This window comes from Rhinoderma darwinii, chromosome 5, assembly GCF_050947455.1.
Source record: "Rhinoderma darwinii isolate aRhiDar2 chromosome 5, aRhiDar2.hap1, whole genome shotgun sequence".
Classification (NCBI taxonomy): Eukaryota; Metazoa; Chordata; class Amphibia; order Anura; family Rhinodermatidae; genus Rhinoderma; species Rhinoderma darwinii.
This window is the reverse complement of record NC_134691.1, coordinates 39,742,381-39,760,292: the sequence shown is the minus strand read 5'-3', so window position 1 is coordinate 39,760,292 and position 17,912 is coordinate 39,742,381. Positions and strand designations below refer to the sequence as shown.

At 41.2% G+C, this 17,912-nt stretch overlaps 1 protein-coding gene across 47 annotated transcripts in view; it reads left to right on the top strand.

Annotated features, from left to right (window-relative positions):
• Positions 1 to 17,912, top strand: part of RIMS2 (regulating synaptic membrane exocytosis 2) — a 583,792-nt gene that overhangs the window by 314,187 nt on the left and 251,693 nt on the right. For all 47 annotated transcript variants that reach the window (XM_075825887.1, XM_075825888.1, XM_075825841.1 and 44 more), the window contains 4 exons: positions 8,644 to 8,763; positions 13,332 to 13,431; positions 15,839 to 15,962; positions 17,538 to 17,584. In XM_075825887.1, the coding sequence (XP_075682002.1) occupies positions 8,644 to 8,763; positions 13,332 to 13,431; positions 15,839 to 15,962; positions 17,538 to 17,584 (391 nt within the window). The remainder of the gene's footprint in view (positions 1 to 8,643; positions 8,764 to 13,331; positions 13,432 to 15,838; positions 15,963 to 17,537; positions 17,585 to 17,912) is intronic.

The window sequence follows — 17,912 nt, the reverse complement described above, 5'->3', positions numbered from 1 at the left end:
GGGTGAATTGTGGCCACAAAAACACGTTTGTGTGCATGAGACCTTAGGTGGTTATATACGCTTGTTTGGCTGACGGCTATTCCTCCTAACCTCCCCATACACATGCACGATAGGTACGTTGAGGGGAATAAGCCTCTGCCAGACAACTCTGGCGACATCTTATCTCCCGTGGAAACAAAGGATCGGGCAGGTTGAAACGCAACATGCCCGATCCCTGTTTCCTCTGACGGGGAAAGTCTTCACACCTCAACACACATTAGATGGTCGGCCGATCCTGCCAATATCGAGAGTTCAGCAAATGTACATCTAATGAGCATGGGCACCTTTATGGATGAGCTTGTAAATAAATAATACCCCTCCTGCAGTTATAGTAAGTGAAAGGGGTCTTTTGGGATTTAAAAATCAATTGCGCTCTGGTCCCCACTGCCAGTCTTGTGCGTCTTCAAAATTCCTGCTGTCCCTCTGTATGTGCTCTGATGTGACGCCTATAGTGACAACATGTCAGGTGAGCATGGCGACCATGGTGACCTCTGGCCTCAGTATCGATAACACTATGGACGGTGATCACATGACATGTGAGTACTATGGACATCATGTCAGCATACAAAGAGACAAAATAGACGAGGAGACAGCACTTCCAAAATATGTCAGCTTTTTAATCACCCGTGCGACGTTTCAGTCCAGCAGGACTTTTCTCAAGCATGTCTATTAAAAAGCTGACATATTTTGGAAGTGCTGTCTCCTCGTCTATTTTGTCTATCTGATATTGGGGACCACGGATCCGGTCCTATTGAGGCGTGCACCCACTTGTGGTCCAGTGCTGTGGTAATTTTCTGCTTAGCATACAAAGAGAGACAATAGGAACTGCGCGGGGTTAACATGACCGATGCCGGGGAATGGACCGGATTTGGTTAACATATTGCCATTTATTTTAAATTTTGAACCTAAATCCCAGAAAACCCCTTCAATCACTTGGAATTGAATAGTAAATGATTCTACACCTGTCAGAACCCTTTCCATATGATCTATTTGCCAGAGTCAAGAACTGTTGCATAGATCAATACTCCAGGCATTAACAGTTAATCAAGGAGTCCCATCAACAGGAACCACTACAATCAGATAGTCGTCAGGGGGCCTGTCTACTAAACCGTGGTTGTCCATAGTGTCCAATAGTATTTTTGGGGAAGTTGGAGCTCTAGACAAGTTCTGATAGTTTAGTCCTGTTTGGTAGATCATCCTTAAAGGGGCTGTATCATGAAAACTACCTTTTGAAATGGAAGCCGGATCGGTGATCAGCTGATCACAGCTGGTCTGTCTTCTCCCTCTAACGTCCGGTGATCAGTTCTTATCACCAGTGAAAGCCGCGTCTTGCCACACAACATAATATTACATGTCAGCCATTCAAATCAATGGCCGACCATGTATATCGATAAATGGACAGGCCAGATCCACCATGACAACAACCATCGAGGCAAAGAAATTAGCACTAGACCACAAGTATTTTTTAGATAATAAAAACATAATTTTTTTAAAATACATAATTAAAAGGAGGACGAGGGGAACAATAAAAAGAGAACCAATGCAAAATTTAGAGGTGGGTGAGCATAACCTCTTCTTACTGATATCAGATATAATACATGTCAGGAGTATAAAAAGGATACAGTTAAAAATATCACAAGTCCAGCAAGCCAATAAAAGATCATAAATAAGTACAAAGTGCAATAACAACTGAACTCTGTAGCCATACCAGATCTCACCCACCACACCTGATGCTCTATTTGTTAACGTCTTCGTCTGGGGTCACGATGGGGCAACCCATAGCGCTATGTAAGGCTCTGTTCTCATCTGCGCTAGGAATTCCATTTACTTTTCTGTTAAAGGTGCAGAAAACTGGAATTCGATGATGTGATAGATTTGTCACCAACGGCGCCGAACAGACTCCATTGACTTTAATGGGTTCCGCCAGGCCTTTCTCCTTTACCAGGAAAAATTGCACAGCATGCTGCACAATTATTATTTTTTTAGATATTTTTGACGGAATCTGCGACGGAGGCTCGTAACGGAGACGCCAACGCAGATGTGAACACAGCCTAAAACAAAAACCAGATAGGTAAAAAAATCACAATACATTTGTTCTGTAAAGGGCCCATCATCTACAATAACTAACCTCTGATATTCTATTTCAATGGATTTATATGATCTATTGATATGGTCATCACATCCACTATTCTGTATAGTGTTCCTGTTATTGTCTGTGTTATTCCATTATATTGTCATCAGCTTTAGATTTTCCATTATGTTGGTTTTTATTTATTATATTTTCTATCTTCTGCTGTTGTATTATAGGCTCCTATCTGTTCCACCGAGCCTGGATCCCTGTTCTGTCATGTAGTGTTGTCTCCGATTTAGGTTGTCCAATTCCATTGGCTGCGATCTTCCTCTTTCTTTTATTGTCTGTCGTGTTGCTCGTCTCCTTAATGCCAATTTTATCCACTGAGAATCCAATATTTTGAGAATATATAGAGCCGTTATAGTATCAGGGCCTTCATTTCAACTATTCCGATTTACGGGCAAGTTATAAGACAAATTTTCCAACCTCCTGATCAAACTCCAAAATTTTGTGTAATCATTGCTCTACGTTTGATTTTTTTTTTCTCCCTTTACGTTCTCTACAAATCATCATGAGAGTCAATTAAAGAAGAGAACGCCACGTTTTTTAGGAATTTGTTTGCAATATATGAAAGAGACGTGTCAGTTTGGCATATGCAAATTCCCCGTCTATCAAATTTGCAGTACAGGGTTTATATATGAGCGATGACAGTACAGATGTAGCAGAGCTTAATTTGTTATTTAACTGTCACTTTTGCTCACTGTGAGTAGTATAGATGCATTAGGATTACCTACAGTCCTATAAAGAAAACACAGGTGACAATTTGGAATATCACACTGGGTTGTACCAAATAACCAACTCAGCTCTGCTGCATTGACATATTGGGCACTGCTGCATTAGAGTCTATAAAGACACTTAGTTTATTAATACTAACTTATATGTTCGGTTTTAGTTTGTACTTGCGGCAAGTAGCCATTTTTGGTCCCCATTAAATATATGACAATAATATAACACTGGTTCTACTGCATCATCTTTAAAGGGTCTCTCCACCTTTGAACACCATTTTACAGTTTACATATAGAATAAATATACATTAAAAGCTGAGCTGCATTCACTACTCTGCAGGCCTCTGAGCTGAAATCTCCCAGCATTCATTTTCTTGTTTAAGGTCTCAGAACAATTAAACTTTAGACATTTATGGCATATCCACAGAATATGACATAAATGTCTGATAATCGGGCTCCAACCTCTATGACCCCAACCTATCGATGGCAAGGGTTTCCTCTGACCACCGTTTTACAAGCCAAGTCCACATCCAGGCGATACCGAATGGAAAGATGGCCACTCAGGACTTACTCAATTATTTCCTTATAACTCCCATAGACTTCAATGTAGAGATCCTTGAACGTGTGTGGCCTCCTCTCCATTCAGTTTTTCCCTGGGTTCAGACCCACCCAGCGGGCTCAGCTTGTAGCACAGGGGTCAGGGGTCTAAATTTTTCAAAAAGGCGTTGCTTGCAATGGTGATCCAAAGTGAAAAGAAAAATGAAATCCCCTTTCGTGGCGCCGTTCCTCTGTGAATAACCTTGGATGTTTCCTCAAATTTCCATATGATGAGATTGAATGGTAAAGAAAGGGAGGTAGTCCGTATTATAACGTTTTTTTTCGTTTATTTAACGTGTTTTAAAGTAATAAAGCAACGCGTTTCAAGACGGAACCGGTCTCTTCCTCAGGCTAAAAACACAATGACTAAAAGCAATCCTCATTGTACCTTTCTTAGCTGGCCGGAGCTCGTGGAAGGAAACTCATTGGTCAGAGGTCAGGGTTTATAATTAATTATATGTGTAACACTGGATGGAAGTCTAAATATAGGGTGTGGTTTTTTAAACGCTTGAAAATATATCTGTGCGACTATGTATGCCTATATCAAAAAAAGTGACTTCAATACTATCTTAAAAAATTTGATTAGTAATAAATAGTTTAAATAAAATAGTTTCAATAAAGTGTCATCTGTTTATAGTGACATATAGTTTTGACATAACCTAGTTATCCCTTTTAGCTAAACGAATAAAATTACAAATTGTGAGTACATGATCTTAGATATATAAACAGGAAAAAGGTACAATAAATAGAAAACAAATCTAAAACCTATTACAATTTTTGGATATATATAATAATGCATAAAAAGTGTATAATAAAAAAAAGACATTATAAAATACAGTATAGTTGTAATGATAGGGGTAGGGAAACGGACAAGTGAGCCCTAATCTACCCGCCACTCTGTCCCTGCCTACTTGCAACGACCCGCCCTAGGCGACGGGGTACAACTGGGCAGCGCTGCACAAGACAAACATACAAGGGAATATAAAGCAAAGGGAAAGGGGCAGTTGCCCATGGCAACACCGTGAGCAACAGAGTGGTGAACGAGCCGAGTCAAACCAGGAGAGCACGAGGTACCAAACGCAGAGCAGAAGAGTAGTCAGTAAGCCAGGGTCAGTATGGAGCAGGATCAAATTGTTAGGAGCTGTAGCTGGGCCAGGAAACCACACGGAAAGAATCACAAGCAAGGAGGAAAAGGAAAGGCAGGTATAAATAGACAGAGGGCGGGAGCTAGCTGAGTCTGGCCAGGCTGCGATAGGCTCTCCTACTCCTAAGCCTGCCACCCTGAGTGGTGGAAGCTGGAGTCAGTCTCAGAGAGATAGACTCAGGTGAAGACTGATTACCTATGGAAGTTAACCCCGAAGCTGTGCCTGGCAGATCCTTTACAATAGTCTAATAAAAAACAATATAATATATTATATATAATTCTTTTGGGATTTTTAGATTTTTTTCTTATTAGTGAGTGTAAAGAGAGAAATGTAACATCAGTTTATGTTTAAAATTGGTTGATATCATTGATAATATTTGATGATAGTTTCTGATATATTCAGACCAACAGGGTTCAACGTATTCTCCGTATCATAGACTCCTATAGACTATATAGACCCTGGCAAGGATAATAATATGGAGAATTTAAATAAAAAAAGAAGTCTTTTGGCTGTATAAACTGAATACGTTGAACCCTGTTGGTCTGAATATATCAGAAACTATCATCTAATATTATCAATGATATCAACCAATTTTAAACATAAACTGATGTTACATTTCTCTCTTTACACTCACTAATTAAAAAAATAATATAAAAATCCCAAAAGAATTATATATAATATATTATATTGTTTTTTTATTAGACTATACTGTATTTTATAATGTATTTTTATTATACACTTTTTATACATTATTATATATATCCAAAAGTTGTAATAGGTTTTAGATTTGTTTTCTATTTATTGTACCTTGTTCCTGTTTATATATCTAAGATCATGTACTCACAATCTGTTAGCCCTTATTCACACGACAGGGTTTCCCGGCCGGGTGACGGCCGTTCATAAATCGTCCGTCACCCGGCTGCATTAGGAACAATAGACCCCTAATGGGGCTATTCACACGACCGATTTTTTTGACAGCGCGGGAAACCTGGCCGTCAAAAAATGGGACATGCCCTATTTTCGGCCGTTTACCCGGCCGCCCGGCTCCCATAGAAGTCTATGGGGCCGGGTAATACACGGCCATCACCGGAATGTGTCCCGAGTGACGGCCATGTATTCCGTCGCTCGGGCGCTCTCTCTCCTCCTCCTCCTCACAGTGCAGAGTGCATGTGAGGAGGAGGAGGAGGGTCTTTTTCTGCTCCCTGTAGGAGTTGGAATCCCCAATCCCCGGCCGGGGATTGGGGATTCCGCTACAGGAGAAGTGCGTGACTACACTGGCCATATATGGACACAGTGAAGTCACTCACTTCTGCAGCGGAATCCCCGACTCTATGGCCGGGGATTCCGCTACAGGCGAAGTGCGTGACTACACTGTCCATATATGGACACAGCGAAGTCACTCACTTCTGCAGCGGAATCCCCGACTCTATGGCTGGGGATTCCGCTACAGGCGAAGTGCATGACTACACTGTCCATATATGGACACAGCGATGTCACTCACTTCTGCAGCGTAATCCCCGACTCTATGGCCGGGGATTCCGCTACAGGAGAAGTGAGTGACTACACTGTCCATATATGGACACAGCGATGTCACTCACTTCTGCAGCGGAATCCCCGACTCTATGGCCGGGGATTCCGCTACAGGAGAAGTGAGTGACTACACTGTCCATATATGGACACAGCGATGTCACTCACTTCTGCAGCGGAATCCCCGACTCTATGGCCGGGGATTCCGCTACAGGAGAAGTCAGTGACTACACTGTCCATATATGGACATTGAAGTCAGTGACTTCTCCTGTAATGTGGGGGTGGGGATGGGTGCAACCTACAGGGGGCTGTGTGGCATCACCTACAGGGGACTTGGTGCCATCACCTACAGGGGACTTGGTGGCATCACCTACAGGGGGCTGGGTGGCATCACCTGCAGGGGGCTGGGTGGCATCACCTGCAGGGGGCTGGGTGGCATTACCAATGGAGCTGGGTGGCATTACCTACAAGGGGCAGGGTGGCATTACCAACAGGGAGCTGGGTGGCATCACCTACAAGGGGCAGGGTGGCATTACCTAAAAGGGGCAGGGTGGCATTACCAACAGGGAGCTGGGTGGCATTACCAACAGAGAGTTGGGTGGCATTACCTACAAGGGGCAGGGTGGCATTACCTACAAGGGGCAGGGTGGAATTACCTACAAGGGGCAGGGTGGCATTACCTACAGGGGGCAGGGTGGCATTACCTATAGGGGGCAGGGTGACATTACCTACAGGGGGCTGGGTGACATTACCTGCAGGGGGCTGGGTGGCATTACCTGCAGGGGGCTGGGTGGCATTACCTGCAGGGGGCTGGGTGGCATTACCTACAGGGGGCTGGGTGGCATTATCTACAGAGGGCTGTGTGTGGCAAAAAATGTAAATGAAATTCATCCGATTTTAAAACGGACAGGGAAAAAAACGGATGCAAAATGGGTTAAAAACGGCAACACGGCCCGGAATGGAATCGGAACGGATGCAAAACTGATGCAAACCGGTCGGGAAAAACAGCCCAAAACGGCCGATTTTATCGGCCGACACTCGGACCCTGTCATGTGAATGAGGCGTAATACTATTTATTTAGCTAAAAGGGATAACTAGGTTATGGCAAAACTATATGCCACTATAAACAGATGACACTTTATTGAAACTATTTTATTTAAACTCCTTTATTTAAACAATTTATTACTAATCTAATTTTTTAAGATAGTATTGAAGTCACTTTTTTTGATATAGGCATACATAGTCGCACAGATATATTTTCAAGCGTTTAAAAAACCACACCCTATATTTAGACTTCCATCCAGTGTTACACATATAATTAATTATGAACCCTGACCTTTGACCAATGAGTTTCCTTCCACGAGCTCCGGCCAGCTATTAAAGGATTGCTTTTTGATTGATGAGGATTGCTTTTAGTCATTGTGTTTTTAGCCTGAGGAAGAGACCGGTTCCGTATTGAAACGCGTTGCTTTATTACTTTAAAACACGTTAAATAAACTAAAAAAACGTAATACTACGGACTTCCTCCCTTTCTTTACCATTCAATCTCATCATATGGAAATTTGAGGAAACATCCAAGGTTATTCACAGAGGAACGGCGCCACGAAAGGGGATTTCATTTTTCTTCTCGCTTTTGATCATATTGCCGACGGAACCTGTGTGGATCTCCGTACGAACCCTGGGCGGCAGCATTCCTATACCCTATATACACGTCAGGGCGTTGTTCTCCGAGCACAACGTCTCCAGGTGAGCAAAACTTTACTATTGTAATCACCATTCCAAAAATTCCCTGAGATGATGCACTATGTGCGCCGTGTATTTTTTTGCTTTTTCCTAAACTGTTCTTGGTTGCAATGGTGGAACTCCCACTTATTAGACATTTAAAACGTCTTTAAAACGTCTAAAGTAAAAAAAAAACAACAACCTTAAACTGCCCTATTACATTATAGCAGCTCGAGCTCAGATAAGCTGGAAGGGATGTGTCTGTCGACAAACTTGTTGACTGTTTCTATTAGCAACTGGCAGAATTGTGCTTGCAGCTCTGGGCTATAATACAGGCTGTAACAAAGTACAAGATAAGGAATGCAATGCAACTTTTTATGTAGATTAGAACTATATATCTACACACTGTAAAATGCCACTCAAAGGGTGACGTACAGTGCCCAATCATTCATTTATAAAGTTTAAAAAAAATGTAATTTCAATTTACAAACTTGTCCCTTCATGAATTACCCTTTGTAAATTTCCACATTTTTTACATAATTAGAAATCCCGATTTTTATTTTTTTTCTAGCACTTGCCCTTATCCTTTCGGATACTTTTATCCCAGTCTATGGCACCATCTTTAATGACTCTCATTAGTAATGACGTGCTTCCTTTAGAAGAGGCTTATGCCCTCTACAGTTTGTCAGCCATTGTAGAGATACTTCTACTGTCATCTATGAAAATAACATCTATTTTTGATATTTTATCACATCAGCACCCGGTGACGTGGCAAGCGTCCAAAGATGGTGACCGATTAATTGGCCGCATCTTGTTAAACAAGAGGTTAAAAGACGGGAGTGTTCCCCGAGATTCTGGTGCAATGCTGGGACTGAAGGTAAGAGCCGTGTACAATAACCACTAAGCATATAATGTTTCTTCTTGTGACCGTGCTGGATAATATGTCGGTGATGCTGAAGGTATACAGTAGCTGGGTCCCTAGTTTAGTATAATACATTTTATTAAAACTGGTGAAAAGGGAAAGTGGAGCCGTTTCCCATAGCAACCAATTAGATTGATGACTGTTGAATCTGGCGCATGCTGCCCGGGTGGAGCAAGGCACTCGGAGATTGCGAGCTGAGCTTCACTTGTTGATATTTCGCCATGTATTTTCTGGCATCTCAAGTACAACATTGGCACTTACAACACAGGCTCAATTCACTCTATGTTTGGGGTGCACTCTCGGCGTATGCACTAAGGAAATCTGCCAACGTGCCTAAAGGCATTGATATGCAAACGGATGCCAAAATGATGTCCTTCCAGGTTTTGTCAGGATCTCTCATCCCCAAAAGTATTGAAAAGTGCAGTCAACTACACCTTTTATTACAACTATATATATATATATATATATATATATATTTATTTTGTATTTTTTTCATTGAAGTTAATGGCACGTCTACTGTATACAAAGAGTTCTGCCAAATGTTTTGCATATGTCTTTTAAAAAGGTTCCTTGACAGGGTGTCCAGCTACTGGCACCCCCAGCAATCAGCTGTAATCTATGGAGAACCTTTCAGTAAGTGTTCATTTTAACTACAGTGCCTCTACTGGTGAAATAAAGCATTACATGGTGCCCATTTAAATCAACAGGCTGGTCATTTAATGCATGAACCTGTTTGGTCATCATTTAATACATGGATTTGCTGTAGCCAATCTTTTTTCTGACAGACAGATGAGGGTCCTTATCGGGGGAACCTTATCTATTAACTCAGAGTTCCATAATAGGGTGTTTTTTTTTTTGTAAACCGGACATCTCTAATGACTGATCCACTGTTTGAACACTAGTTCCGGTTACTTCTGTTCATCTACTATAATATTTGTGTCATTGGACCAGACGTTTCAGTATGGAGGCCTTTAAAGGAAAAGCTAGATAAGTTATAGAATGGGGGGGAAATAAATCAACAGTCCTGTTTCCCTCATTAACTCGCACATTTGGCTCAGCTCTGTAACCCCCGGTTTGCTGTACAAAGGGCAAATAAAAAAATTTTAATCCATAAATTTGTCTCCCTCTTCCTTATTGGTGCCTTAGGCAACTGCCTACTCCACCGACCCTTGTCTTGTACTCTGTAACATATAATATGCTGTACTGTATATATACTATTTATAGACTATTCACTATCCCTTTCCTGGTATGGCACATTGGCTGCTTTTCAGATGTACAGCTTATTTTCCTATGAAATACTATGGATTATCAAAGCCCAGTGCATTCTGAGCTTCAATAATCGGCTTTATACAGGTTGGTAGACTATTTAATTGAAAAAAAAAAAATTATATTTAATTGAGACATGATGTTATTTAGACAAAGCAAGGTCAGCAGAAAAAGGTGATCTCAAGCTTGGAGCAAAATGCAACATAATAAGCCGGGTCATCTTGTCGGAGATTGTCTAAAAGATTCTCCTAGCTCAAGAACATATTTTGTTGACTAACCCTAAAGTAGGGAAGGGATATTTTTTACATTTTGTTGTTACTCCACAGTGCGACTAAAACTTTTTCTCGATCAGCTCTGCCTACTGTGTTCATAGGGGTTCCAGTATTTTTAACGGCAAGGATGACACGGTCTGTAGCGTTTTTCTTTGCCGTAAAAAAAAACCAGAAAGTCAAAAGAAAATCGGACGGGGCGTTGAGGTCCATTAGGATTCATTGGGATCCACTTTAAAACTGATCTGTCATACCTATCATAGCTCAACTAAAACCAGGAGCCATGATGGTAGTATGAACAGAGCCATACAACTTCAGTCCCTTGTCAAATTTATACCCCTTTGATGATAGCCACTATTTATTGCATTATAAGAGGATTATCTCACATGAATAAGAGTGATAGGAAGTGTGGGAAGAACAAATGAAATCATGGGAAAGAAAAGTCAAACAGGAGTTGGCAGAGATACTAAAATGATACAAGACATTTGCCACAGCATATATGATTTCATTCTTTCATATCTGAATAATGACATTATAGATACTGAATACTGTAGAAATCAATGTCCGTATATTAGTACAGCACTAATACAGCATGTTCAAGAAACACCCCAAAAGAATAAATGTATAAAAAGCAAAAGTCTCACTTTGGTTTTCTTAGATCCCCTGTGTCATGCTCCGCCCCCGCAGACCCTGCACTAGGCAAATACAATTTATCAGTTTTACCTGGAGTGTTTCTTTAAATAACATCTTGTTACATTTGTATGTTTTTTGATCTTCTCAGTAGAAAAGTAAGTTAAGAAAATGTCTGTAAGGGCAGGTTCAAGCACCGTGGTTATATATTTGGTTGCATTCCATGTCTATTGAAAACTTGGCATGGATCCCAAAGAGAGGAGAACTATTAGGACTTTTTTGAATTTTTATGTAATGCCCCACCAGGGTCAGACTGGCCCACCAGAGCTTCCTCCTGTGGGGCCGGCTCGTAGAAAATAATGGGCCTTAAAGGTTCAACAGAAGACAACCCCATTCCCCAGTGGATGTGCACATGTTCTGGAGGGTGGGCCCTCTGTCCGACACTATGCCACGCCCCCTCAGGACCTACACTAGGTATAACACAGTGCATTTGCCTAGAGTGTTCCTTTAAATGGCCAAAAAACTTAGGTGACTATGACCATTACTATTTAATGATGATAAAAATTGGAATTGTCGTGTACCGTCCCATGCTGAAAATTGTTACTAAGACATATAGGAGATGTACAGTATATTGTATTGCTTTCTTCTCAGGATCTATAATATATTTATTATGATGTAACCGTATCTGTTTACAGTCTCTAGCAAATAAACTACATGCAAAGCTCTGGATAGCCATTACTACAAGAGACAGAGAAAAAGATTTGGTCCATCTCCCTTATGACTTTAGCCTCTCAGGACTACTAGAAAGTTGAAAAACCCTATGAGCCTTAGGTATTGATGATGACAAGTATTATATATGTAAAGTAAAGGACGGGTAGACACAGAGAAAAGTGGGGCAAATTCACACGCAGTATTTTAGCGCTGTTTTTGATGCAGAAACCACGTCGGAAACAGCGCAAAAAAAAATGCCTGAAATCGTCTCCCATTGATTTCAGTGTGAGGTGGAGGCGTCTTTTTTTTCTCCGACAGCGACAGGCCCTTTCTTCGGGCGTATCCGTTTCTGACCTCCTATTGACATCAATGGGAGGCAGAGATCGCGTTTTTCGCTGTGGTTTTTGCCTGCGGCATTCAATGGCCGCAGGTGGAAAAAGGAGGGAATTTTGAGGCAGATTTTTCTGCCTGCAAAATACTCTGTGTGAACATATCCTATGGGTATCTGATGTAGTAGGGACATAGGGTCACATAGAGTCAACATTTTTAGATTTTTTTTTGTAGAGATTCCAGTCCCATGTTTTCTACCGAGGCCATTAGCTCCTTTACTGGTTACAACCGACTTGGTGGCCATCACTATTGGCACGCAACTTGTTAATAATAGTTATTGAAATGAAGTTGATTTTGAGAAAATCTGAAATGTTGCTCTCCGCACTCGCACCTCCAGTTTTGGCTCATAAAGCTGTTACGATTCCAGGGTTTCTCACAAAATACATGTTCTAAAACAGACACGTCCTCAGTCCTGAGCTCCACAAATGAATGTGTCAGTCTTCTCAGAAATAATTTAACACCTAGAAACATAGCATTTGAAGACATAAAAGCTTTGCTTGGCACATGCAATCTGCCAATTTTTCTCTTTGTTGCAGAACCACAGACCTTCTGCTATTTGATCTTTGGTTCTATTCATAATAGCCTCCTGCATCTCCCCAGGATTTCAAGTTCTTTTATTGTATATGCTTCCATATCGTGTGCTGAGAGGGGATTTTATGAAAAACAGCCCTAATCTAAAAGTAGAACATCCTCAAGTGTCCCGGAGCCTCCAGCTCGGCAGCTTCAGATCATGACCTCCTGTTCTAAATATTCTTCCCTCTGAAATATCTTCACTTTCTTTAATCATGAAATCCCTCTATATGCTGATAAACAAGCCTTGATGTGGACCTCAACGTTTCCTTTCTACCTATACATCTATACGTGACCGTCTCATTCTATTTCAAGATGCATAGGGGTTCCTTGTGTTCCTCAAAGAGCTTAGAAGATAATTTTTTGTTGCCATTTTTTGGAGTACAACAAAGGGCTACCAGCTGGTCTAAACCTTCAAGGTCGCACTCCAGAACTCAACAGATGTAGGTCCCAACTGCGACCCCTTTTCCCAGACATTGGTCTCAATCAACAAGATCACTTAGGAAATATCAAGATGGGAGATCAGAAGTAGACACCCAAGCTCCACAGATATCTTATTCTTCTTTAGGGTGTTGCAACTTCTGTAATATACTGGATATATTGACCACTGGTGGTGATGTTCCTCTGTTTTTATTATCCCAAAATCTTTTGATGACCCAATTTAATTTTATGTTTCTCTATTTATAGGTTGTAGGAGGCAAAATGTCAGAGTCTGGTCATCTCTGCGCTTATATCACCAAAGTGAAGAAAGGGAGTCTGGCGGATACTGTCGGAAGACTGCGACCAGGTATTTCTCTCTTTTAAACCTCTTCGCTGTTGCATGGGAACATCATGGAGATTAAGAAAATTCAAAAGTCGGAAGTTATAGTAAACCGAATGCTACAACCATATCTACTATAGAAATTTTCTTCTCTGAGGGTGATTTGCGCTGTAGTAGGAATAAAATATATTGGTATTATGTGGCAGGACAAACTACCTGCCTATATTGTCATCACACACCAATTTTTTTTTTCTTTTTTGGGCAATACTTGTTTTATACTTAAATGGGTTCTCTTCTTTGGACAACCCCTTCTTAGAGGAAAGCCTCCCAGTGATCTACTGATCAAAGTTTTTCGGCTTTTTTAACATCTGTCGAACAGCTGTTATCACCAGAAGGCACTCCATGCGGATACACATTTTCCCTGCAACAGCTGCTGCAGGGTATATGATGCCCATTTAAAGCGGGCCATGGTTGTGTTGAGGGGGGACCGAGAAAAGGACTCTATGATGTTCATATACCTCAATAGGGCTGATGCAACGGGATTGTCCAGATGGCAGAACCCCTTTAAGCAATTTTTTATTTGAAACAGTACATCAAAGCTCCCTGTCATGCAACATTTCATGATGAAGGGGATGTGTCTCCCCAAAATGTTGCGTGACGAGGAGCTTTGATGTGGGAGACCTTAGTGTACTCTGTTTTAATAATGATCAGATTTATGGATAAAGAAAAACCGCAATAAAAGTGGACATTGTCCTTATTGAAATCTTCGGAAGATAAACCTGTTTTTTTGCTCTTTGAGAATATTGATGTACCGAATACGGCGAGGTTCGGAATCGGGCTTCGGTATAGACTGTGATGTAATTAAGAGGTTAGCCACGCTCCGCACTGGACCTAGAGCAGGGTCTATCACCATGACCTTCACTGGCGATGGCTTCATCCAAGTGTCGTTTAAATGAGACTCTTCATGTCTCTAGTGTGCTGGCACAATCCATGCCCATGTCTTAACATTAGCAGTAGGACACGGTTTCATCCTATTTGGGGTCAGGTCACTGAAGAACCATTCACGTCATTATTCCACTCTCAAGAGATCCACAATGTTCAGAGTTGAGGGTTAAAATGTGCATTTGTCAGTCTGAATAAATCACTTTATCGCCCCTTACCGCAGTCACGTCATTTTCAAACACTGAGCAGTTTGGATCGGCAGGAATGATTTATGTTGCTAATTTCCTTTACAATCCTTACTGTAAGGTGTAGCCGAGCTTATCTGCGCCGCCCTAGCACCGCCGCTTGTGAAGTGGTAATTTGCTGTATCTGTGGATGTTTTAATAAAGCCGGAATGATTTCATTTGTATTTTTAACTAGATGTCTAAATAAAGCCGCGTTTTCATGTTTTACCTGTTCATTAACTGTTAAGGTTAATTATGATAAGTGCCATTACTGAGCATCATACGGTGGCTCCGAAAAGAACCATCTTCAGTACAATTCTATTAGTCTGCCACTCGATAGTCCTGAAAACCCAGTAGTTCTGTATCTACAGTATGGCAAATAGTCCCAAAGTAGATTTTAGTCCAGAATCTCCTGGTCTACATTATGACATACTTGCCAACAGTCCAAAAATTAATGGTACAGTCCTGTGAGCTGGGGGGGGGGGGGGTACACAAATTTGCTCTAAAATAAGCCAATATGAGGGTTTTCCTGGGGCTTAAAATTATGGTAAGTATGATATTAACATCTAATATCATGGTAAGCATTACTTACGGTTGAAGCATCTATGTGTTTGTCTTACTGTAATTACAGTATTATGCAAGCTCAGGGGCTTTATGTTGCCTAGCAACTGCATGACTTTCTGTCTAGGTGACTACTTTTCTTGGTCCACTAATTTAAAGAAAAATCTGAAAATCCTGTATCCATCTGGATCTGCGAGTGCAAATGATCAAAATATTTTCTGTATATGTTTACAATGTAACTATTTAGATATTTAAAGGAGTTGTCCCATTACAGGCAACCCCTTTAAAACGAGAGCTGGCTCCCAAGACCTGAGAAAATGCTTTCTTATTTCAATTGTATTACATACGGCCATTCAAATGAAGGGTCGTCCATGCAATACATGAATAGACCGCTCTATGATGCCCATATACCCTAATAGAGCATATGGAAAGGAATTGTCGAGATGACACAACCCCGGCAGACCTGTCAGCAGGTTCATTTTATTTGCTTTGTATACAGGCCATTTTTTTTATACACATTGTGGTTGAATATAAATATCTTACCCTCCTAAAGGGGAGTATTCACATGAGTCATTTTGTTGGTGTTTTTGCAGTTATTTTCATAATTGAGACAAAAAAACACAATAAAAATGACTCGTGTAAATGCACCCTGAAACTGCTATAAAGACTAGTGTTCGATTAACCATTATACAATCCTTTCCCTACAGGTGATGAAGTTTTAGAATGGAATGGGCGGATTTTACAAGGCGCCACATTCGAAGAAGTTTACAATATAATTCTGGAGTCCAAACCTGAGGCACAAGTAGAATTATTGGTCTCCAGACCGATAGGGTGAGTAAGTGGTAATGTTAGTATGGTTTTATGTCTAGGGAACACATATCATGTGGCAAGTATAATAAAGTAGCAGAATAATTGCTATGCTGTATCCCAGTTTTCATATCTTCAGTGTATGTTGTGTTTTTTTTGTTACAACGGGATCTCAGTGTACAGCCCTTCTTGTCTTCTTTAAAGGGATTTTCCAGTCCTAAGAAATTGATTGTCCTATACTCAGGATAGGCCATCAATATCTCATTGGTCAGGGTCCAACTCCCAGCACCCCCGCCGATCATCTGTTTTGAAGGGGCCGCATCGATCGTACGAGCGCTGCTACCCCAACCCATTAATTTTCTGTACTGCTCACTGTGAATCGTCGACACACCTGTAATGGCGGTTCACAGTATTACAGCCTTCTCCCATTGAAGTAAATGGGAGATGTATGTAATAACGTGAAATGCCACTACAAATGGGTCAGCGAATCTCAGTGTAAGCAGTAAAGGAAATGTACGGGCGCTGCGGCCCCTTCAAAACAGCTGATCGGCGGGGAGTCGGAGCCTGACCGATGAGATATTGATGGCCTATCCTGAGGATAGGCCATCAAATTCTTAGGGGTGGAAAACCCCTTTAAAGGAGTTCTCCACAAAAATCTGAATAGAGGTGTTATCTGGTTACCCTATTAGGGAATTCTCAGTAAATTGAGTGGAACTCCACTTTCAGGACCCCCATATATTTGCCGAACTGAAGAACAGCTGCAAAGAGAGTCTGTCACTTTGGTGGATCTAGCACGTCAGTGCATTACATTGACAGCCCACTATTTTTAATGGGTAGAGTGTAATAATTTGTTTCCCCTGCGGGAGCACTGCAGGGGAATTTAACACTTACTGCTGGGTTACGAACACGGCACGGACGGGCCGTGGAGTGCCATCCGCAATCACGGACTGTGCACACACAAGATGTGCATTGACTTCAATGAGCCCGGACCGCAATTGCGGTCTGTATAATGATATGTCCTATTTTTTTTTGCGGTGCACCCACCAATATAAAATACTGACATGATAGAAGTTCAATTAAGCAATAGATACCCTTTAAGTCAAACTATAAGTTACGTAGTCTCTCTGCCCAACTTTTTAGGAAAGTGTGTAGTGAAGAGTTAGGCATACAGTATATTTATTGGATTATGTTGCTGTTATTTTAGTGTTGGGTTACATTTGCTTATTACATAAGAATATCTACCTAAGGCCGAATTCAGATGACCGTAGTATAGGTCCGTGTTACGGCCTTTAAAACAACGGCCGTCACACGGACGCATGTATTTCAATGGAGTCGTTCACATGGCCGTTGTTTTAACGGACCGTGTGAAGGGTCCGTTGAAAAAGAAACATGTCCTATTTTCTTCAGTTTTCACAGATCCCTCGATAGACTCGAGTCTATGATGGATCCGTGAGAACGAGTACCGCATGGGTGCAACTTGTTCATGTGAATCTGACCTAAATGTGATGTTATAAAAAAGTATTCTTGTACAAATTGACAATTCCTGATTGGCCAAATTGGGAAGATGATGTGTTATCAATGTGTAACGTTTCATTTCAGAGATATCCCCAGGATACCTGATAGCACACACGCCCCACAGGATTCCAGTAAGTTGTACGGGGTATTTCATTGTATTCTTTATTTGGGCCATAAGAGAAGGCTGGTTAGTTGCTGTGGGAATGTCTTTCTGATCCCATAGGTTGGGATCCAATCCTTTAATTGGCACTAAATTTGCAACTCCTGTACAGAGCGGTTATATGGCAAACAAGTCGAAGTCTGGGGTTACCGCGGCTTTTTACTAAAATGACCTGTATCGAGTAAATAAAGAGCAGACCAGAAATATCCATTATAGCAGAAATTAGACTTCTATTTTACTATAATAGGAAGCGTTAACCTGTAAAGGATATTTGTTCCCTTATTCGCCAGCTTAGCCAA